Source organism: Salvelinus alpinus, chromosome 7 (assembly GCF_045679555.1).
Source record: "Salvelinus alpinus chromosome 7, SLU_Salpinus.1, whole genome shotgun sequence".
In the NCBI taxonomy this organism is placed as follows: domain Eukaryota; kingdom Metazoa; phylum Chordata; class Actinopteri; order Salmoniformes; family Salmonidae; genus Salvelinus; species Salvelinus alpinus.
In genome coordinates, this window is record NC_092092.1 from 75,768,653 (window position 1) to 75,791,380 (window position 22,728).

General features: G+C 44.3%; 2 protein-coding genes and 1 long non-coding RNA gene across 4 annotated transcripts in view; 1 reads left to right on the top strand and 2 right to left on the bottom strand.

Annotated features, from left to right (window-relative positions):
- The window catches only part of LOC139581680 (progesterone receptor-like), a 28,115-nt gene extending 19,651 nt beyond the window's left edge, over positions 1-8,464 (bottom strand). For both annotated transcript variants that reach the window (XM_071411693.1, XM_071411692.1), the window contains exons 1-3: positions 7,299-8,464; positions 4,884-5,017; positions 4,002-4,118 (exon numbers count right to left, since the gene is read on the bottom strand). In XM_071411693.1, the coding sequence (XP_071267794.1) occupies positions 4,002-4,118; positions 4,884-5,017; positions 7,299-8,152 (1,105 nt within the window). In that variant the 5' untranslated portion in view covers positions 8,153-8,464. The remainder of the gene's footprint in view (positions 1-4,001; positions 4,119-4,883; positions 5,018-7,298) is intronic.
- LOC139581682 (uncharacterized) lies at positions 7,519-12,981 on the top strand. Its single transcript, XR_011676266.1, has 2 exons — positions 7,519-7,674; positions 12,470-12,981. It is a non-coding gene; the product is annotated as an uncharacterized lncRNA (long non-coding RNA).
- LOC139581681 (moesin-like) overlaps positions 9,794-22,728 on the bottom strand; it is a 33,807-nt gene continuing 20,872 nt past the window's right edge. Inside the window, exons 2-14 of the mRNA XM_071411694.1 lie at positions 20,586-20,669; positions 20,266-20,361; positions 20,024-20,146; positions 15,022-15,173; positions 13,593-13,676; positions 13,272-13,418; positions 13,048-13,144; positions 12,451-12,614; positions 12,237-12,367; positions 11,869-12,029; positions 11,545-11,637; positions 11,147-11,359; positions 9,794-10,480 (exon numbers count right to left, since the gene is read on the bottom strand). Of these exons, the coding sequence (XP_071267795.1) occupies positions 10,316-10,480; positions 11,147-11,359; positions 11,545-11,637; positions 11,869-12,029; positions 12,237-12,367; positions 12,451-12,614; positions 13,048-13,144; positions 13,272-13,418; positions 13,593-13,676; positions 15,022-15,173; positions 20,024-20,146; positions 20,266-20,361; positions 20,586-20,669 (1,710 nt within the window). The 3' untranslated portion in view covers positions 9,794-10,315. The remainder of the gene's footprint in view (positions 10,481-11,146; positions 11,360-11,544; positions 11,638-11,868; positions 12,030-12,236; positions 12,368-12,450; positions 12,615-13,047; positions 13,145-13,271; positions 13,419-13,592; positions 13,677-15,021; positions 15,174-20,023; positions 20,147-20,265; positions 20,362-20,585; positions 20,670-22,728) is intronic.

The following is a 22,728-nucleotide window of genomic DNA, read 5'->3' on the forward strand; positions in this document are numbered from 1 at the left end:
GATGGCGCCTCAGAGTCTGATGTTCACGAGGTGTACATTTTGAGGAGGTCCAGGGAGAAGACATAGAAGGTTGAGAGGAAGACAACCAAAGCTGTATGTATGCAGAAAATGCTTTTGGTGCGATGCAATGAATCATTGAGGATCATTCATTATTCCCTTTATTTTGTTGTCCAGTGAAATCATCCCATGTGAAGAGTCAACTAATTTAATTCAAGTTCAATGAGAAACAAAATGTTTTTTTTATTTCTATTGGAAGGATTTAATCATTTGCAATTATGTCTACTTATGTTAAGGTAAAAGGTTTATGTTTCTGTCTCCATATGATATGGTAAATATATCCAATGCAAAAAACATCTACATTTAAATGGTATCACTATTCATTTGCATATATTTCCGTTAATTCCCATATATTCCAGTTAATTTCCACGGAAAGTTTCCACCTCTGAAATTACCCCAAAATGTGCATCCCTATCCATAAATCATAAACATTTTATACTAGTTGAAGTTTACATTAAACTATAATATTTATTACGTGCAAATCATTACCGTAACACTTTTTCAACTTCCTGTAGAAACTCCATAAAGCTTTATTCACCCATGATGCCTATCTAGAGGAGTAGTAGAATTTAATTTATCTACTTATATGCCTTCAGAATGAGGTTCTAATTCTCAAACAACCCCTTTACCCCATTTGGCCTTTTCATTACTGAAATGGCTAACAAGCTCAAATTTAGAAAAAAGTCAAATTTAATTGAATTATAATTGTATAATTTAATTTTGAATATTTTTATTTTCAGTGTTATTTTTTTTTTAAATCAGGCATTTTCATTCGGGAAGCAATGTAAAAAATATTGGCAATTGATTTGTTTATTACTTTTTTGGGATCGTTGCGGTGATGAGAATTTTGTGGAATTTGTGGTAAAATGCATAATATCTGATAAAACAACATAATGATAATTATGAAATATGTCAGTACTGATCCAGGTAGCCTAGAGAAGCCTGAGCCCTCTGATCCCATCTGGGCCGGGGGAAACGTACATGTTTTATAGCCTGAGCCCTCTGATCCCATCTGGGCCGGGGGAAACGTACATGTTTTATAGCCTGAGCTATGCATCTATAGCCTAAAATAGGCCAATTTATTTGTGTTCTGAGAAAATGTGAATGTGATCAAACTTCGTGTAGGCTACCTAAGGCCTTTTTAATCCAAAATGATTGGCTTGAATTAATCAATTAACACAATAGTGATGACACTGTATGAGTATCTTTTTAATTACAGATGTAAAGGCCATACAACACCATACACAGCCAGCTCAGCCCTGTTAGTCTCTGTCCAACCCAGTTGTTCTCTATGTGTAAAGGGTTTTCATGTTTTCATCCTTCCTAGAGTTTTTCCAGGAGTTGTTTTAATGACCTTACAGCTGATTTATTACTATGACATACACTAGAACTAGGGATCTGGAGTTGTTTTAATGACCTTACAGCTGATTTATTACTATGACATCCACTAGAACTAGGGATCTGGAGTTGTTTTAATGACCTTACAGCTGATTTATTACTATGACATACACTAGAACTAGGGATCTGGAGTTGTTTTAATGACCTTACAGCTGATTTATTACTATGACATCCACTAGAACTAGGGATCTGGAGTTGTTTTAATGACCTTACAGCTGATTTATTACTATGACATCCACTAGAACTAGGGATCTGGAGTTGTTTTAATGACCTTACAGCTGATTTATTACTATGACATCCACTAGAACTAGGGATCTGGAGTTGTTTTAATGACCTTACAGCTGATTTATTACTATGACATCCACTAGAACTAGGGATCTGGAGTTGTTTTAATGACCTTACAGCTGATTTATTACTATGACATCCACTAGAACTAGGGATCTGGAGTTGTTTTAATGACCTTACAGCTGATTTATTACTATGACATCCACTAGAACTAGGGATCTGGAGTTGTTTTAATGACCTTACAGCTGATTTATTACTATGACATCCACTAGAACTAGGGATCTGGAGTTGTTTTAATGACCTTACAGCTGATTTATTACTATGACATCCACTAGAACTAGGGATCTGGAGTTGTTTTAATGACCTTACAGCTGATTTATTACTATGACATCCACTAGAACTAGGGATCTGGAGTTGTTTTAATGACCTTACAGCTGATTTATTACTATGACATCCACTAGAACTAGGGATCTGGAGTTGTTTTAATGACCTTACAGCTGATTTATTACTATGACATCCACTAGAACTAGGGATCTGGAGTTGTTTTAATGACCTTACAGCTGATTTATTACTATGACATACACTAGAACTAGGGATCTGGAGTTGTTTTAATGACCTTACAGCTGATTTATTACTATGACATACACTAGAACTAGGGATCTGGAGTTGTTTTAATGACCTTACAGCTGATTTATTACTATGACATCCACTAGAACTAGGGATCTGGAGTTGTTTTAATGACCTTACAGCTGATTTATTACTATGACATCCACTAGAACTAGGGATCTGGAGTTGTTTTAATGACCTTACAGCTGATTTATTACTATGACATACACTAGAACTAGGGATCTGGAGTTGTTTTAATGACCTTACAGCTGATTTATTACTATGACATACACTAGAACTAGCGATCTGGAGTTGGTTAGGTTTACTACAAGCTCCACTCCGTTGATCTACTTGCGTGTACGTGGGTGGAGCGGGATTTTAGTTTTGTATATAAAAAATAAAAAAACGGAATATGATTAATAATACAAAAATATACCCAGGTAATATTCTTCTACTTGCCGGTGTAACCTAAAACCTTATCCCAGTTGGATACGCTGCTTGTGTATTTACTCCCACATCAGCTAAAAATAGAAGTGCATGTTTTGATCAAGGAGAAGAAAGCTAGAGGACTAGAGTAGCCTACAGCAGTTTCTACCATTTCACAATAACCTGTAATCACAAGTTATTACTGCTAAACAAAATACCTTTTTGGGTAGATTCTAACAAGGCTACAATGTTGTTTGGTTTATTGTTTGAACAGTAGCTTAGATTATATTTTCTTATCAATGCAAAATAGGCTTCTTTGATGCATAGCCTATAGCCTTTACTGTTGATCAGATCAAAGAACCAAGCAAACTTCATTGCCTTCACAACACTGCCCCCGCAGGAGGGGTCCGTCGAATGTCAGTGCGCACTACAAGGAGCCTCCCCTTTAATAACAAAAAAGCAACGTCGAGACACTATGCTACGTCGCCACCGTTTCAGATTTCTGTGTAGTACCCTTTAGGTTAGCCGACTACCAGATCAGGAAAACTCTGAGCCCCAGGAAACCCCCCCCCCCCCCCCCCCCCGCCACTCTGAGCCCCAGGAACCCCCCCCCCCCCCCCCCCCGCCACTCTGAGACCTGTGGTGCCACATCTGAAATCACTACACAGTGTTGCCAACTATTGTTCAGTGATATCTGCTATTGGCCCCTTGAGTTCTCTCTAGATGACGTTTTGCTGTTGCCACGACGACTTCACAGCACCATTTTGCCTTGCTGCGGCACAGCTGCACTCCCCGACGTAACGTTTTCCCCTCCTCTCTCACCGCACACCCCCTCCCCTGGTGCTTCTCTGTCTGTGTGTGCACCATTGCTGTGACTTCTTTTGCACAGACCGCTTCTCCCACTCTTGTGTGTGGCAGAATTGAGAAAAGTAGCTACATGCTGTCAAAACTCCCCAAAGGCAGCCTGAAAAGCAGCTGCTTTTTTCCTCCGAAACTTCTACCAATGAAAGTCACTGGATAGGGAGTAAAACACATGGTAAATTAAAACCTACCTAAAGCCCTAGTCATGATTCCTGCTTTTTCAAAGACCCTGTAACCAAAATACAAGTAGGTGTGTCTAGCCTTCTCCCCCTCTTTATCTCTGCTCCCCTCTTCTCCCCCTTTTTCATGATCTCTTTCTCTCCCTCTCCCCATTTAACAGTCATGTATATTATAGTAAAAGTTGTTACCTTTGAGGCTCATTCCAGACCGGAAGCATCTGTTGAGACGACAGGAAGGACAGTTCTTCCTCCTCAGCTTGTCGATGGTGCAGTCGTTACGGCTGGCGCACAGGTGATTCTGCTTACCTGGGGACACAATAACAAACAAGGCCGCTACAGGGGAATTGGATATCCCATTTCCTGTATGTGTGTGTGAGTGCACCTGCGAGGGTGTTTTTAGGTTTTACTATCCTTGTGGGGACCAGAAGTCCTTGTGGGGACCAGAAGTCCTTGTGGGGGACCAGAAGTCCTTGTGGGGGACCAGAAGTCCTCACAAGGATAGTAAAACAAGGACAATTCAGATGTGGGGACATTTCTCCAGTACCCACAAGAGAAAAGGCTATTTTAGGGTTAGGGGTTAGGTGTAAGAGTTACAGTTAGGGAACATAGGATTTTGAATGGGAATCAATTGTTTGGTCCCCACAAGGATAGTAAAACAAACGTGTGTGTGTGTGTGGTGTGTGTGTGTGTGTGTGTGTGTGTGTGTGTGTGTGTGTGTGTGTGTGTGTGTGTGTGTGTGTGTGTGTGTGTGTGTGTGTGTGTGTGTGTGTGTGTGTGTGTGTGTGTGTGTGTGTGTGTGTGTGCATGGGGCTCCCGAGTGGTGCAGCGGTCTAAGGCACTGCTTCTCAGTGCCAGAGGCGTCACTACAGACCCTGGTTCGATTCCAGGCTGTATCACAACCGGCTGTGATTGGGAGTCCCATAAGGCGGCGCACAATTGGCCCAGGGTCGTCCGGGTTAGGGTTTGGCCATCATTGTAATTAAGAATTTGTTCTTAACTGACTAGCCTAGTAAAATGAATGTAAACAAAGTGATATATGTGAGTGCATGCATGTGTGTGTGTATGGCTCACCCTCTGCAGCCCTCTTGAAGAACACCTTGCAGCTCCCACAGGTAACAGCTCCATAGTGACAGCCTGATGCCTCGTCTCCACATACCTTACACACCCTCCGGTCAGAGAAATACACTGGCAACATATCCTCACATCTGAAACACACACACATCTGTAAACACCTAACACTCTTTCAGATCTTACAGATACTCTCACTGGCAACATATACACACATCTGTAAACACACACACATCTGTAAACACACACACATCTGTAAACACACACACACCTGTAAACACACACACATCTGTAAACACACACACACCTGTAAACACACACATCTCTGTAAACACACACACACACCTGTAAACACACACACACACACCTGTAAACACACACATCTCTGTAAACACACACACACACACCTGTAAACACACACATATCTGTAAACACACACCTAACATGTGGGTAACTCTCTTTTAGATCTTACAGCTACACTTCATAACCACACACACACAGACACACACACAGACACACACAGACACACACACACACACACACACACACACACACACACACACACACACACACACACACACACAGACATACACACACAGAAACACACACAGATGTACATACATACATTGACCTGAAATCACCCAACACACACCTAACACTATTTCAGATCTTACAGCTACACCCTCACATCTGAAACGCACCTACCTGCCTATACCTGCCTATATGCACATACCTGCCTATTGATGTGGGATTGAGTCATGCAGGTTCTTTCTAATTCTGTTAACAGCAGAATCTGTTAACCAGATGGTGTGGAATACGGGCTCAGATCAATATTACACTACTTTTGAGGTATAACAAATCTGACAAACTTTACATTTTAAATTAGCCAGCTACCCGTTTAAAAGGCGACTGCACTTCCTGATTTGGCCTCGTTTTAAATTTGGTTAATTAAAAAATGCTAGGGACCATGACTGAATTCAAACGTGAGTTGGTTTCGGGGTGTGGTTTGATGTGGGTACCTGGTGTGTGTTTGCAGGTGGAAAGAGGGAGACAAATTATTTTGCCAATTACTGTCAGTAAGCTGGTGTGCGACTGTGTCAAAGTTGGTTTGACCTTGGATAGCCTTTCTATAAATGAAATGGTCCTTGAATGTGAATTAATTCAACTTGATCAATATCCGCTACTAGATCTTTGATGGACCATCACCCCACAGCCTTGGCAATAAGTCTGATATTATTATTAAAGCTGTAATATATAACTTTTTGGGCAACCCGACCAAATTCACATTGAAATGTAAGTTATAGATCTGTCATTCTCATTGAAAGCCAGTCTAAGAAGCGGTAGATCTGTTCTATGTGTACTATTTCTATGCTTCCCATTCTTAAGTTTCGTTTTTGTGCACCAGCTTCCAACAGCTGAAAATACAATTTTTTTGGTTATGGAAAATATATTTCACAGCGGTTTAGATGGTACAGTTATTTTCTACACTTTACTTGCTTGTTTTATCACATTAACTGAAATTAAGCAAACTATTAGAATTTTATCAACCAGGAAATGTCTGAGCGATTTCTGCATAGTGCATCTTTAAGTGGTGAGTGTTGTCTAATGTCCTACTGGGCCTTGTGGATTGAGACCAAATACACCTGGTTAGTTGAAGGCCAGAGGAAAGTCAGCTGGAAGCCTATTACTCTAATACTCATTAAATAAACACTGGTTAGGAAGGTAAAAGGTGGTGTCAGAGCCAGACACACTGCTGAGTAGTAGTCATGAGACCGGCCAAGCTGGAAAGGACAGTGGCAATAACCTATCACTTGCAGTCTGTCCTCTCCAGCATGGGGATATTGTAGTGAGTCTCTGTGGCAGCTGGTGCAGGGAATTAGGTCATTATAACAGATAGCATAAATGTTATTATAATCTGGGTGGTTTGAGATCTGAATGCTGATTGGCTGACAGGCATGGTATCAGACAGTATACCATGGGTATGACAAAACGTTTATTTTTTACTGCTCAGGAGTTTGCGGTATATTTATTTAACTAGGCAAGTCAGTTAAGAACAAATTCTTATTTTCAATGACAGCCTGGGAACAGTGAGTTAACTACCTTGTTCATGGGGCAGAACGACAGATTTTTATCTTGTCAGCTCGGGGATTCGATCTTGCAACCGTTCAGTTACAAATCCAACGCTCTAACTCTAACCAGATATGGCCAATATACCACAGCTAAGGCCATATACCACACCCCCTCGTGCCTTTTTGCTTCATTGAATTTGACATATTATAACATCTGATATTACTGTTGTTTTGTTATGATTACATAGTTAGAGAAGCTCCCATTGACTTGCCTCTGGTCCGCTTGGTCTTATGTGAAAACAAACAAAGAAACAATTTAAATAAAATGTCTTATAAAGAGTATATCTACCTCAGTCTGGCGTCAGCACCCATCCATCCAGAACTCTCCTTCTTGATAGCGGAGTGATACACTTGTTGAAGACCGCTTTCATGCATCACACTTTGGTAACTTTGCTCCTGGACACGACCCTCTTGTGACATCCCATGGTCATAGTCCTGATAGTTAACCCCAGGGGGACAGACTTTACGTGCTCCACAAGACATGCAATTTCCGTTGTCCAAATATTTACAGAACCAAGATCCACCCGCCACCGGACAGGGTCCCTCGTGCCCTGGTTCGGTTGTGTTAAGGCTGCTTTTGATGAGGCCATTGACGGTCGATGGATCCGTATAATCCCTACCGAATAACGTGTCTGGGGCGTCTTTACGGAATGGAGAATTTAAAGGTAACAGTTCGTCAAACTGAGAGGGCACGGAGAGCGCATTAGCGTTATCCAGATTCACGAACATGTCCGAGTTTTTACGGAGACCTCGGGCCATTTCCAACTCGTGCATAGGCCTCGTCACCTTCCATGCGCTGTCCCTTTCGCGCTCCAGGGTCTGTAAAAAACCGACATAATTTTGTCCACAAATGTCTTGATGTACCTCGAACGATGGCCTGAGTTCATTTGATTGAAGTATCGTTTTCCTCTGCATCTGGGTGGTTAACTCTGAGGTCATACTTGCGCCAGCTCCAAACTCTGGAGATGACTCCTCGGAGACTGAAAAACGGTTTCCATGATTTGGGCCGCTGTCTGCAGAGAAGGCAGGGCCGCTCCGTCCATTATCCACTATCTCGTTTAACTGCGAACTCAAACCTAAAGACACTGACACCGCGTCACATAACTCCTTGGCTGTATCTGATATATTGGTGCAACTCTGCATTGTTGTTTTGATTTCTTCCTAGGCGCGGACAGTTCCAAAAAAAGACGCGCTCTCGAGGTCTCCGGTTTTCACAGTAGGCCTAAAGCACGAGGAGCTACTACATTTTTTCCCGTGGGGAGAGTAGACGCAACTACGTTAAATCGTAACGTAACCGTGTAACCAGAGACTCCTGTTATGTCGTTATGTCGGGCCACCACCTATAACCTCCCCGAGCTGAACTACGGGAGACTACAGTACATGAACAACAAATCCCTTCTACGCCTCTGCGTTTCGCTCATTCGTTGTGACCTCGGGGAAGGAAACGCTGGCGCGTGTCCAAGTTGTGACTCGTGTAGGGTAAAGTGCATTCTCTACCGTGTTATTATTGTGTGTTTATAACACCGTGTTCTACATCTATCAGTTACTTATTTGACCGTTACAATTCTGACTGTAAAGTATATTTAAAATATATTTTTAATAAAGTTGTAGAGAGACTGAGTGTTGTTGCTGGTTCGTCTTATCTCACAGTCAAAACAGACGTGTGCACTCTTCCTCTTCCTCTTCCTCCAGTGCAATAACACAACAATAGTGAGTTGTCCGTGTTTTTCTGACCCACAGACACTCCTGTAATCTGTTTAGAAACAGTGAATGAGCGCTATGGCACATCCGTTGTTCTGTTTGTGTCACATGACAGCAACGTGTCAGCTGTCATAAGATGACTAACAATTATATGGCATCTGTTATGACAGCATTTTGAACTTATGTAGCCTATCTTACAACGTAACTTATTTTCCTGAAAAATGTACTTACTATGACTGAAACTGGTTGTCCCACCTAACTATATGTGCTCTTGAGTGGCGCAATGCGTCACTACAGATCCTGGTTCGATCCCGGGCTGTATCACAACCGGCCGTGATCGGGAGTCCCATAGTGCAGCGCACAATTGGCCCCGCGTCGTCCAGGTTAGGGGAAGGTTTAGGCCGTCATTGTAAAATAAGAATTTGTTCTTAACTGACTTGCCTAGTTAAATAATGGTTAAATATTAAACAATTTTAAGATGAATTCACTAACTGGGAGTCTGCTCTTGTAACTGAGCTGTTCAATGGCCTACTTCCCACAGAAGATAACTGTATTTTCCCCAGAGAGGGATCTTGTCTTCCAGCGTAGTAGACCTCAGATTTCATAACACTTTAAAAAACTAAAAGACGATGTTGATTCAACGTCAGGCAGCCAGCTGCAATAGGATTGTGAGTTTTGCTCGAGAACATTCTTGTTGAACAAACTCACAATCCTATTGCAGCTGGTTGCCTTACAATTCTACGTCGAATCAAAATATATATATTTTTTTTTACAGCGCTTACTGTTTACTATCAGTCATAACAGGCCTACTGAAAAACACACACTCCTTACAAACAAATGTCACACACATACTGCAGACACACACACACACAAACACTGCAGACACAAACACAAACACATGACACACACACACACAAACACATGACACACACTGCAGACAAACACATGACACACACACTGCAGACACACAAACACACACAGGTCAATCATAACAGCCTATAACAGATGACGAGAGTGACAATCATAACAGATGACCAGAGTGAAACAGTAGCTATATGCACAGCATGCAACACATATTCAATGTTGGTTAATGGTATTTATTTGACTCATAGCAAAACACTTAACAAATTTGGTGCTCATTTATATCTGCGAAATGACATCCGTTTGTAAATATTGTAAATAACCTCAAATCGTTCCTCTCACTAAACTATGCATACAGAAAAATATGTTTTTTAATAGTGTATCAGCTAAGGATTATTTTGCATAGATGCATTTCAAGATTGCAAAAACCAAAAGCAGCAGAAATGACGATGTAGTAATAATATAATCACTCACTTTGATTGTTGTACTAGTCGCCTACAGTCTGTAGTCGACAGAATTTGACTTTAGCAAACATAAATGTAATACGTTACAGCCAGTAGATGGCAATCTTTAGTCACGGTAGACAAAACGCTACTGGGGAGAGGCAGTGGGTGCTTACAAAGTCAATAAAGCAATGTTGACGTTATAATTACACTGTACCTGCCTATATGACTTCCATTCAAATACATATATTCAGTACAGACTCTTGTTCTCTCTCTCTCTCATTCACTCATTCTCTCTCTCTCACATGGACTCGAACTCGTCGATGCGTTGCTTGGTGTTGCCTTGTCGTATCTGACGGATGGTCCTGTACTTGTCCCGGCCGGCCTTAACGTTCTCCGCGTGGATCAGGTCGTTGGGAGTGTTCTTACTGTCGTCTCGAGCGCTGGCCAACTCACTACTCAGGGCCTGAGGACAAACGGACAACAAGGACACAAATAAACTGGTGGAGCATCAACATAATGTACTAAAACATTGGAAGGAATGTGTAGGACATGTGTAGGACATGTGTAGAACATGTGTAGGACATGTGTAGAACATGTGGTCTCAGAACCATATCTCTCAGCTCAGAGCGGGAGGACATTTTTAAATTTAGTCAGGATGGAACCCAACCAGGTATAAAGGGTTATTGTTAGGTTAGGGTCATAGGTTATATGTTAAGGTAGGGTCTGACCTTTGTATAGCCATTCATTCTTCTGGGCCTCTGTTATGGTCATGAATTAGGGTCATGGGTTAGGGTTAAAGTTCATGGGTTAAAGGGGAACTCCACTCAAAAACTATCTTGTGGTATTTGTTTGATTAGTCCACTGATGTAAAATGTAAAATGTAAATGTAAATGATGATACAGTTCCAAAATGATTAGCATGTCAGCAACCAAGTTTTCAAGATATTGGACTTTCAGGAAGCAGTGTTCACGTCATCACGATGATGTGTCCCAGTGACACTTTGCTTCTTGAAAACTTGACTGCTGGCCAGTGACACTTTGCTTCTTGAAAACTTGACTACTGACAATGCAAAACATTTTGTGGGACTAATGGGAAAAAAGTTCCTAGAGTTCCCCTAGGTGTTTCTGACCTTGAGGTGTTTCTGTAGCCGTTTGTTCTTCTGAGCCTCCGTCATGCGTTGCTCCTCGCTGCGGTCTCTGACCATGCCTGGTGATGTCAGCTCGGCGCTGGCCTCGGCGCTGCTCTCGTCGGTCTCGTCGTGGTCCCCCTGCACACAGTCCTGGATGTCTTTAGTCTTCACAACTTCTTTGGCCCGCTCCAAATCAACCTCCACCATGACCGTCTGACGACAAACACACACACATGACCGCTCACAGTGGATTACCCTATCGCACGCACGCACGCACGCACGCACGCACGCACACACACACACACACACACACACACACATGCTCGCTCAAATTGAAGGACTGTAGTTAGATAGAGGGTTGCGCCAACACACACACACATTAATTTATTCTCTCTCACCCTTTTCTGCCACCTCTTTGTGTCGTCGTCCTTCTCCGTCTTTACGTCCTCCAGAAGGGAGATGTTAGGGGTCAGCTCAGCCAGCTCAGTGGCCTGGAAAGAGAACCTTAGAATAATACAGGAGCCTCCTAATGTGTCTGTGTGTGGTGTCTGTCTGTGTGTGGCTGTCTGACTGTCTGTGTGTGGTGTCTGTCTGTGTGTGGCTGTCTGACTGTCTGTGCATGTGTCTGTGTGTGGTGTCTGTCTGTCTGTGTGGCTGTCTGACTGTCCGTGTGTGTGTGTGTGTGTGTGTGTGTGTGTGTGTGTGTGTGTGTGTGTGTGTACCAGGTTCTCCTGGTTCTTCATCTGGCTCTCTGACTGCTGTAGGAGGGATGCCTTGGCCTCTTCCGCTGCCTTGCGCTCCTTCTCCAGACGCTCTGCCTCCTCCTGAGCAAACGTCCTCTCCTTCTCCAGGTCCAGGGCCCTGCGAGTCTGCTCCTCCAGCTCTACACACACACACACACACACACACACACACACACACACACACACACACACACACACACACACACACACACACACACACACACACACACACACACACACACACACACACACACACACACACACACACACACACACACACACACACACAGAATATGAACGCACACCCATACAGCACACACACTGTCAGACGACAGAAAGAGTCTGACCTTCCTGAGCTTTCTTGGTCTCTTCCTCAATCTGTTTCAGTCTGCCCATCAGCTCCATGGTTTCTCTGGCGATCTTCTCTGTCTCCTTCTCCGCGTTCTCTCTCTTCTTCTTCTCGCTCTCAAGCAGAGCTCTGGAACGAGGGATATGAGGGATGAGTAAACACCTGCTAACAACATTATCACTCTCTCTCTTTCCCCCTCTCTCTGTCCTCACTTCTCCATCTGTCTCTTAGTCTTCTCCTCGCGGGCCTGGGCCTTCATCTGCTGGACCTCGATGGAGTCTGGCTTCCTCCTCCTCATGTACAGGTCGTGGTTCCCCATGCACAGCACCAGGATACGCTTGTTGATCCGTAGACGAGGGGCGTAGAACACAACATCCTGGAACAGACCCAGTCACCACAAATGTACTTATCAGTGCCTCTTGTACTTATCAGTGCCTCTTGTACTTATCAGTGTCTCTTGTACTTATCAGTGCCTCTTGTACTTATCAGTGCCTCTTGTACTTATCAGTGCCTCTTGTACTTATCAGTGCCTCTTGTACTTATCAGTGCCTCTTGTACTTATCAGTGCCTCTTGTACTTATCAGTGCCTCTTGTACTTATCAGTGTCTCTTGTACTTATCAGTGTCTCTTGTACTTATCAGTGCCTCTTGTACTTATCAGTGCCTCTTGTACTTATCAGTGCCTCTTGTACTTATCAGTGTCTCTTGAAAAAATAAAGTGACCTTTATTCTGTACTTAACAAACAGGTTCTATCAGAGGTTTGAATTATAACCAAATATACAGCAGACAAAGAAACAGAGGTGATGTACCGGTGCTTTCTTGTCAATGGGCTTTATAACAAACTTCTTGTCGTTGAAGGAAATGTTTCTGATCTCACTCCATGGGAAGCCGATCTTAGGGGTCATCCTATAAAGAAAACACTGTAGGATAGTTCACTCCAAAATCAAAGTTCATCCAATGTTTTCAGACTTCAAAAGTAGTCTAATATCATGATGAACATACGGGGAATTCAGATGTAGTTAAAGGTTCCTACCTGTCAGTGTTCTGGTATATGTTGAGGCCCAGAGCGTCTACCCCCAGCCACAGCTCTGAACCCTTCCTGTTGTTGATGCTGAAGTAGTTGACTCCATACATCTCTAGATCCTGAGCTATCTTCAGATACTCCACCATGGCATCCTCCCTGGGGACAGACAGATACAAACACATGTACAGGACCAGATACAGACACACACAGAAAATCAGTGGGAATGCAGCTAACGTAATACTTAGCACATTCTACATACAATCAGTGTAATATAAGTAAGCCAGTGTTAACTTGGATTGGACTGTGAGTAGAGAGGACATGTGATCTTACCTCAGCACCCCCTTGTGCTCCTCATGCCACACCTTTATCCTGTTCTCCCACTGCTCTTTGTTCAGCTTGTGCTGCTCCAGAACCCTGGGGGTAGAGGACACGAGAAGGGTTCAATTAGGGGGGTAGAGGACACGAGAAGGGTTCAATTAGGGGGGTAGAGGACACGAGAAGGGTTCAATTAGGGGGGTAGAGGACACGAGAAGGGTTCAATTAGGGGGGTAGAGGACACGAGAAGGGGTCAATTAGGGGGGTAGAGGACACGAGAAGGGTTCTATTAGGGGGGTAGAGGACACGAGAAGGGTTCAATTAGGGGGGTAGAGGACACGAGAAGGGTTCAATTAGGGGGGTAGAGGACACGAGAAGGGTTCAATTAGGGGGGTAGAGGACACGAGAAGGGTTCAATTAGGGGGGTAGAGGACACGAGAAGGGTTCAATTAGGGGGTAGAGGACACGAGAAGGGTCAATTAGGGGGGTAGAGGACACGAGAAGGGTTCAATTAGGGGGGTAGAGGACACGAGAAGGGTCAATTAGGGGGTAGAGGACACGAGAAGGGTTCAATTAGGGGGGTAGAGGACACGAGAAGGGTCAATTAGGGGGTAGAGGACACGAGAAGGGTTCTATTAGGGGGGTAGAGGACACGAGAAGGGTCAATTAGGGGGGTAGAGGACACGAGAAGGGTTCAATTAGGGGGGTAGAGGACACGAGAAGGGTCAATTAGGGGGTAGAGGACACGAGAAGGGTTCAATTAGGGGGGTAGAGGACACGAGAAGGGTTCAATTAGGGGGGTAGAGGACACGAGAAGGGTCAATTAGGGGGGTAGAGGACACGAGAAGGGTTCAATTAGGGGGTAGAGGACACGAGAAGGGTTCAATTAGGGGGGTAGAGGACACGAGAAGGATCAATTAGGGGGGTAGAGGACACGAGAAGGGTTCTATTAGGGGGGTAGAGGACACGAAAAGGGTTCAATTAGGGGGTAGAGGACACGAGAAGGGTTCAATTAGGGGGGTAGAGGACACGAGAAGGGTTCAATTAGGGGGGTAGAGGACACGAGAAGGGTTCAATTAGGGGGGTAGAGAGAGGACGGTAGACTAGCGGTTAAGAACGTTGGGCCAGTAACCAAAAGGTTGCTGTTTCAAATCCTGACTAGGTGAAAAAAATCTGTTGATGTGCCCTTGAGAAAGGCACTTAACCCTAATTGCTCCTGTAAGTCTCTCTGTATAAGAGTGTCTGCTAAATGAAATGGAATTGACCCCAACACTGATCTAAGTATGGGAGACAACAATCAGAGGAACGTTCAGGGAGACTTGGAATAGATCTCTCTTCAAAATGATCATAGAAGATCAACAAATTCAGTGGACCGTTTCACCAGTTTAGCTTCTGTTTGTGGGCTGAGGTATGTCACACAGGGTGACAGGGAGAGACGACACACCTCTGGGGAAGCAGCTTGTCCCTGCTGAGGTAACCAGGGAAGTGGTAGTCCTTCTTGTAGTCTCCATGTTTGGTCTGAACAGAGTAGGAGGCCAACAGCACAGCCGTCTCAGGAGGACAGTAGATATCATCATTCAGGATGCCCTCCTTTACCTGCAGTGACAAACAGTGTGACCAGCTCCTGTGTGTGTCTGACCTGTGTACATCCTTATACACATATACATGTATGTGTAGGGGAGAGTGGGGTAAGTGGAGCCACCCTTGTTTCTAGGAAACCATACATAAAATGAATCATGTGACCAAATATTTAGGAAGAGGTCATCATTTCATGGAGTCTGTGAAGTAAGAAACCACATGGAAAAAGTGGTAAGCAAGTTAGGCCCAGTATTTATTTAGCACAAAGTCAAATGTAAATACCTGTGTTATAGGTTTCATGATGCTTGTATCTAAACCAAAATAGATCGTTTTAAGATGTTCTATAGATCAGTTGGGGGTCTTTATAAGCTACAATATGAGGTCCTAAACCTGGCATGAAAGTGCATCCTTGTAGCTGTATGGGTTAATATAGTCAAAATGTTTGCCTTAATAGTCAAAACGGCTGTCCTCGCTGACAGAAGGTGTGGACCAAAACGCAGAGTGGTTAGTGTTCATACTTTTAATGAAAGTCAACAAAACACTTCAAAATACAAAAACAACCAACGTGACAAAACCGAAACCGTCCTGTGTGGCAACAAAACCTCCACAGGAACAAACAACCACAAAACACAAGTGAAACCCTGGCTGCCTAAGTATGATTCTCAATCAGGGACAACGATTGACAGCTGTCTCTGATTGAGAATCATACCAGGCCGAACACAAAATCCCAACATAGAAAATCAACCATAGACAACCCACCCAACTCACTCCCTGACCAACTAAAATAAATACAAAACAAAGGAAAACAGGTCAGGAACGTGACAGAACCCCCCCCTTAAGGTGCGAACTCCGGGCGCACCAGCACAAAGTCTAGGGGAGGGTCTGGGTGGGCGTCTGTCCACGGTGGCGGCTCTGGCGCTGGTCGTGGTCCCCACCCCAACATAGTCAACCCCCGCTTCCGTGGCCTCCTCCCAATATCCACCCTCCATGTCAATCCCACTATTCCAAAGGGCAGTAACGGACTGAGGGGTAGCACCGGACTGAGGGGCAGCACCGGACTGAGGGGCGGATCCTGGCTGGCTGGCTCTGGCGGATCCTGGCTGGCTGGCTCTGGCGGATCCTGGCTGGCTGGCTCTGGCGGATCCTGGCTGGCTGGCTCTGGCGGATCCTGGCTGGCTGGCTCTGGCGGATCCTGGCTGGCTGGCTCTGGCGGATCCTGGCTGGCTGGCTCTGGCGGATCCTGGCTGGCTGGCTCCTCTGGCAGATCTTGTCTGGTTGGCGGCTCTGGCAGATCCTGTCTGGTTGGCGGCTCTGGCAGATCCTGTCTGGTTGGCGGCTCTGGCAGATCCTGTCTGGTTGGCGGCTCTGGCAGATCCTGTCTGGTTGGCGGCTCTGGCAGATCCTGTCTGGTTGGCGGCTCTGGCAGATCCTGACTGACGAATGGCTCTAGTGGCTCCTGACTGACGAACGGCTCTGACGGCTCGGGACAGACGGGCGGCTCTAATGGCTCGGGACAGACGGATGGCTCAGATGGCGCTGTGCAGACGGATGGCTCAGATGGCGCTGGGTAGACGGATGGCTCAGATAGCACTGGGCAGACGGATGGCTCAGATGGCGCTGGGTAGACGGATGGCTCAGATGGCACTGGGCAGACGGATGGCTCAGATGGCGCTTGGCAGACGGGCAGCTCTGGCCGGATGAAGCGCACTGTAGGCCTGGTGCGTGGTGCCGGAACTGGAGGTACCGGGCTAAGGACACGCACCTTCAGGCTAGTGCGGGGAGCAGCAACAGGGCACACTGGACTCTCAAGGCGTACTATAGGCCTGGTGCGTGGTACCGGCACTGGTGGTACCGGGCTGAGGGCACGCACATCAGGGCGAGTACGGGGAGAAGGAACAGTGCGTACAGGACTCTGGAGACACACAGGAGGCTTGATGCGTGGTGCCGGAACTGGAGGCACTGGACTGGAGACACGCACCACAGGGAGAGTGCGTGGAGGAGGAACAGGGCTCTGGAGACGCACTGGAAGCCTGGTGCGTGGTGTAGGCACTGGTGGTACTGGGCTGGGGCGGGAAGGTGGCGCCGGATATACCGGACCGTGAAGGAGGACACGCGCTCTTGAGCACCGAGGCTCCCCAACCTTACCAGGTTGAATGGTCCCCGTAGCCCTGCCCGTGCGGCGAGGTGGAATAGCCCGCACTGGGCTATGCATGCGAACCGGGGACACCACCTGTAAGGCTGGTGCCATGTACGCCGGCCCGAGGAGACGTACTGGAGGCCAGATATGTTGGGCCGGCTTCATGGCACCCGGCTCGATGCCCAACCTAGCCCTACCAGTGCGGCAAGGTGGAATAGCCCGCACTGGGCTAAGCACGCGTACTGGGGACACCGTGCGCTCCACCGCATAACACGGTGTCTGACCAGTACGATGCCCTCTCACTCCACGGTAAGCCCGGGGAGTTGGCTCAGGTATCCAACCCGGCTTCACCACACTCCCCTTTAGCTCCCCCCCAAGACATTTTTGGGTGAGCCTCTCGGGCTTCCGTGCTAGCCGCGTACCCTCATACCTCCGGTTCCTCTCTCCGGTTGCCTCTGCTCTCCTCGCTGCCTCCAGCTGTTCCCATGGGAGGCGATCCTTTCCAGCCAGGATCTCCTCCCATGTGTAGCAACCCTTGCCGTTCAAGACGTCTTCCCATGTCCATTCCTCTGTCTGTCTCTGCTGCTGTCGCTGCCCTTCTCCACTCCGCTTGGTCCGTCTGTGGTGGGTGTTTCTGTTACGGCTGTCCTCGCTGACAGAAGGTGTGGACCAAAACGCAGAGTGGTTAGTGTTCATTCTTTTAATGAAAGTCAACAAAACACTTCAAAATACAAAAAACAACCAACGTGACAAAACCGAAACCGTCCTGTGTGGCAACAAAACCTCCACAGGAACAAACAACCACAAAACACAAGTGAAACCCTGGCTGCCTAAGTATGATTCTCAATCAGGGACAACGATTGACAGCTGTCTCTGATTGAGAATCATACCAGGCCGAACACAAAATCCCAACATAGAAAATCAACCATAGACACCCCACCCAACTCACGCCCTGACCAACTAAAATAAATACAAAACAAAGGAAAACAGGTCAGGAACGTGACATTAGGGTAAGTTGAGCCAATGGTCATGGAGTAAGTTGAGCCAATGGCCACCGTACCCCATACAAATGATGATTACATTTTGTCCGTTTTATGTATAATGTGCATAGTATTTTTGCAATGTATCATGCATATGAACTCAAATAGTATTTTTTTTTTTATTGTTAAAGAGCAAACATCCTCATGCCCCGTGTATACAAACATAAAACAAGCAGAGTTCTAGTCCCCTTGAGGTTCTTCAGAGAGCAGCCAAGGAAATGAGAGAAGGGAAGAAGTCCATTAGAGCAGCAGCAAGGGATAAAAACATAGACTGAATGACATTGAAGAGGTACTATGGTGGAGAAATTACAAGATTATGTTGCATCGAGTGGTTGTTTTATGCAATAGCATAGGCTTCTATTAGTACTCGCTCATCTGTGTCTGTGTGACCTGAGGGGAGCCTCTGAGGCTTATTCGCTGACAATTGATTTAATGGGTTGGTGATAAAATGAGTTGGTGTTTGTGTTCTGTAAGGTACCGGGGAGAGAGTTCTGTAAGGTACCGGGGAGAGACGGCTCGGGTATGAGAGGATAGTGATGAGGAACCTTGTCTCAGGGGCCAAACTCTGGTTTCTATACAATAAGAACAGTCTTCACAGCAAATGCTATCTGGCTGGGGGAAACTCCTTTCTCATATATCAAGTCTCACATTTTGACCCATTCCACACATCTGTTGTTTGTCATGTAGACTAAGAGTGTATATCTTTGCTATAAAAGATATTTGTATTCATTCGTTCTATGTCAGAGCTACTCAAAAGTGTTTGGTCGACCAGCCTCACTCGCTGTTTTATTAATATCTTTTGAGTAAAGTAATATCCTGATTGGTGATTGACCTTGTCTCTCCTCATTAATGATTAGAATTCCACGACAGTACATTGCCAAAAAAGATAACGAACATGTACCTGGGCCTCTGGGCCTCAATATGAATGTAGGTATACATTTAAGATATACCATACACCACACCCCCATTCCATGAATTCAACTTTGACCTACCAGCAACCACTGTCACAGGACACCATCACCGACTTACCCCCAAGGCGGCTCAACGTCCCCTGTCCCTATGCTCAACATACCCCATAAGTTGTGCCAAGAGGTCAACTCCAATGTTTACATGAATTCTGATTATTTACAACAGAGATGGGCAACTTTGAGAGCCGGCCCTGGCCTTTTGAGGGTCCTAAATTACATTTTGTTGTTTTAAATGTTCCTAAGTGAAATGTTGTGTAGACCCTTCTTGACAGCGGAGAGAAAATGGGACATTTTAGTAGAGAAATGCTGTAGTGAAATGCTGTAATTCTACACATTTTGACATGGGGCAAAGAAGATTTAGCAATTGTATAACTAATTCCATGCAATTCTACTGATTTTGTCATGGGGTGTAGAACATTTTCTTCAGTTTTACAGCTAATTTCCTGCAATTCTTCACATTTTGTCATAGGGTGGGGAGAAATGCTTGCAGTTTTTAATATGATATCTGAGTGAGAGTGACCTAGTATTGACTCAGTGCTCTTTATAAGAGCCTATTTGGGATTTTTACCTTTGATATTGAACATTGCATTGTTGAGGAAGAGCTTGTAAGTAAACATTTCTATGTACTGTTCACACATGTTGTATCCTGTGAACGTGACAAATAAACTTTGATTTGTGTGTGTGTCTGGCCAGCTCATGTGTGTGTGCGCTTGTGTGTATGACCTGCAGGAAGAAAAGTCGTTGCGTGGCCTCTTGGATCAGTTCCTCAGCTACGTCTTCAGGGTAGAACTTGGCCCTGAACTTTATCAACAGAGGGTTCTCCCTGCGTACATCCTGAGCTGTCACCTGGGGAAATTGCAACAACATGAGTGAGTAAATAAGTGAATGAATGAATGAACGTGGAAGTGTGTGAGACAGTTCTGTATGTTGTTACTGTCTGAGCAGAGTAGTGAGGATGTACTCACCCTCTTGTTGAGTTTGAGCCAGGTAGAGAAGCCTTTGCTGTCCTGGTACTGTAGGCCAAAGAACCAGGTCTCTCTCAGCCCGATGGTTTTCACTATCTACACAACAATGAAGAAGAAGAATATTGTCCGTAGTGCAGGAAATAGAGATTTGTCTGTCTATCTGTACGTCTGCCTGTCCGCCAGTCTGTCTGTTCGTCTGTCTGTCTGTCAGTCTGTCCGTTCTTCTGTCTGTCTGTCTGCCCGCCAGTCTGTCCGTTCGTCTTTCTGTCTGTCCGTCCGTCTGTCCATCCGTCCGTCCGTCAGTCTGTCTGTCCATGTACCTGGTTGAAGAGTTGTTTGCCAGTGGTGCTGTGCAGGATGGCGAACTCCAGCTCAGCGTCCATGGTGGTGACGCGAACATTGATCTACCAGAGGGCATTCACATAGACACAAACTGGAGTATGAATGGGAGGAGAGAGAACTTAATAGCCTATTTAAATATATAGCTAGAGTAATGGTTAGTATAATGGGTAGTATGGCTTATAATAGGGGACAGGCATGCAATGTACTAAGGGGCTAAGCGAATTGTATGTCTCTTACTGTGATTGTAAAATGGTGTGGTAGGTTTTTTGTGAGGTAAAACGCCCCAAAAATATAATATAATTATGTTTCTTACATTTTTCTGTTCAACCTGCAGGATCATCCAATCGCAAGTGGTCGTAGGCGACTACAATCAAAACATGAAGTCCACAAGGTATTTTTAAATGTGAAATATTGTTTAGGGAGTATTCTCAGAACAGAATCGAATTGAGAGTATTCTCAGAACAGAATCGAGTTGAGAGTATTCTCAGAACAGAATCGAGTTGAGAGTATTCTCAGAACAAAATCGAGTTGAAAGTATTCACAGAAAAGAATAGAGTTGAGAGTATTCTCATAACAGAATAGAGTTGACAGTATTCTCAGAACAGAATAGAGCTGAGAGTATTCTCAGAACAGAATAGAGTTGAGAGTATTTTCAGAACAAAATAGAGTTGAGAGTATTCTCAGAACAAAATAGTGTTGAGAGTACTCTCAGAAAAAAATAGAGCTGAGAGTATTCTCAGAACAGAATAGAGTTGAGAGTATTCTCAGAACAAAATAGAGCTGAGAGTATTCTCAGAACAGAATAGAGCTGAGAGTATTCTCAGAACAGAATAGAGTTGAGAGTATTCTCAGAATAGAGTTGAGAGTATTCTCCGAACAAAATAGAGTTGAGAGTATTCTCAGAACAGAATAGAGTTGAAAGTATTCTCAGAACAGAATCGAGTTGAGAGTATTCTCAGAACATAATAGAGTTGACAGTATTCTCAGAACAGAATCGAGTTGAGAGTATTCTCAGAACAAAATCGAGTTGAGAGTATTCTCAGAACAAAATAGAGTTGAGAGTATTCTCAGAAAAGAATAGAGTTGAGAGTATTCTCATAACAGAATAGAGTTGACAGTATTCTCAGAACAGAATAGAGCTGAGAGTATTTTCAGAAGAGAATAGAGTTGAGAGTATTTTCAGAACAAAATAGAGTTGAGAGTATTCTCAGAACAAAATAGAGTTGAGAGTACTCTCAGAACAAAATAGAGTTGAGAGTATTCTCAGAACAGAATAGAGTTGAGTATTCTCAGAACAAAACAGAGCTGAGAGTATTCTCAGAACAGAATAGAGCTGAGAGTATTCTCAGAACAGAATAGAGTTGAGAGTATTCTCAGAACAGAATAGAGTTGACAGTATTATCAGAACAGAATAGAGTTGAGAGTATTCTCAGAACAGAATAGAGTTGACAGTATTATCAGAACAGAATAGAGTTGAGAGTATTCTCAGAACAGAATAGAGTTGAGAGTATTCTCAGAACAGAATAGAGTTGAAAGTATTCTCAGAACATAATATAGTTGAGAGTATTCTCAGAACAGAATATAGTTGAGAGTATTCTCAGAACAGAATATAGTTGAGAGTATTCTCAGAACAGAATAGAGTTGAGAGTATTCTCCGAACAGAATAGAGTTGAGAGTATTCTCAGAACAGAATATAGTTGAGAGTATTCTCAGAACAGAATAGAGTTGAGAGTATTCTCAGAACAGAATATAGTTGAGAGTATTCTCAGAACAGAATAGAGTTGAGAGTATTCTCAGAACAGAATAGAGTTGAGAGTATTCTCAGAACAGAATAGAGTTGAGAGTATTCTCAGAACAGAATAGAGTTGAGAGTATTCTCAGAACAGAATATAGTTGAGAGTATTCTCAGAACAGAATAGAGTTGAGAGTATTCTCAGAACAGAATAGATTTGAGAGTATTCTCAGAACAGAATAGAGTTGAGAGTATTCTCAGAACAGAATAGAGTTGAGAGTATTCTCCGAAGAAAATAGAGCTGAGTGTTTTCTCAGAACAGAATAGAGTTGAGAGTATTCTCAGAACAGAATAGAGTTGAGAGTATTCTCAGAATAGAGTTGAGAGTA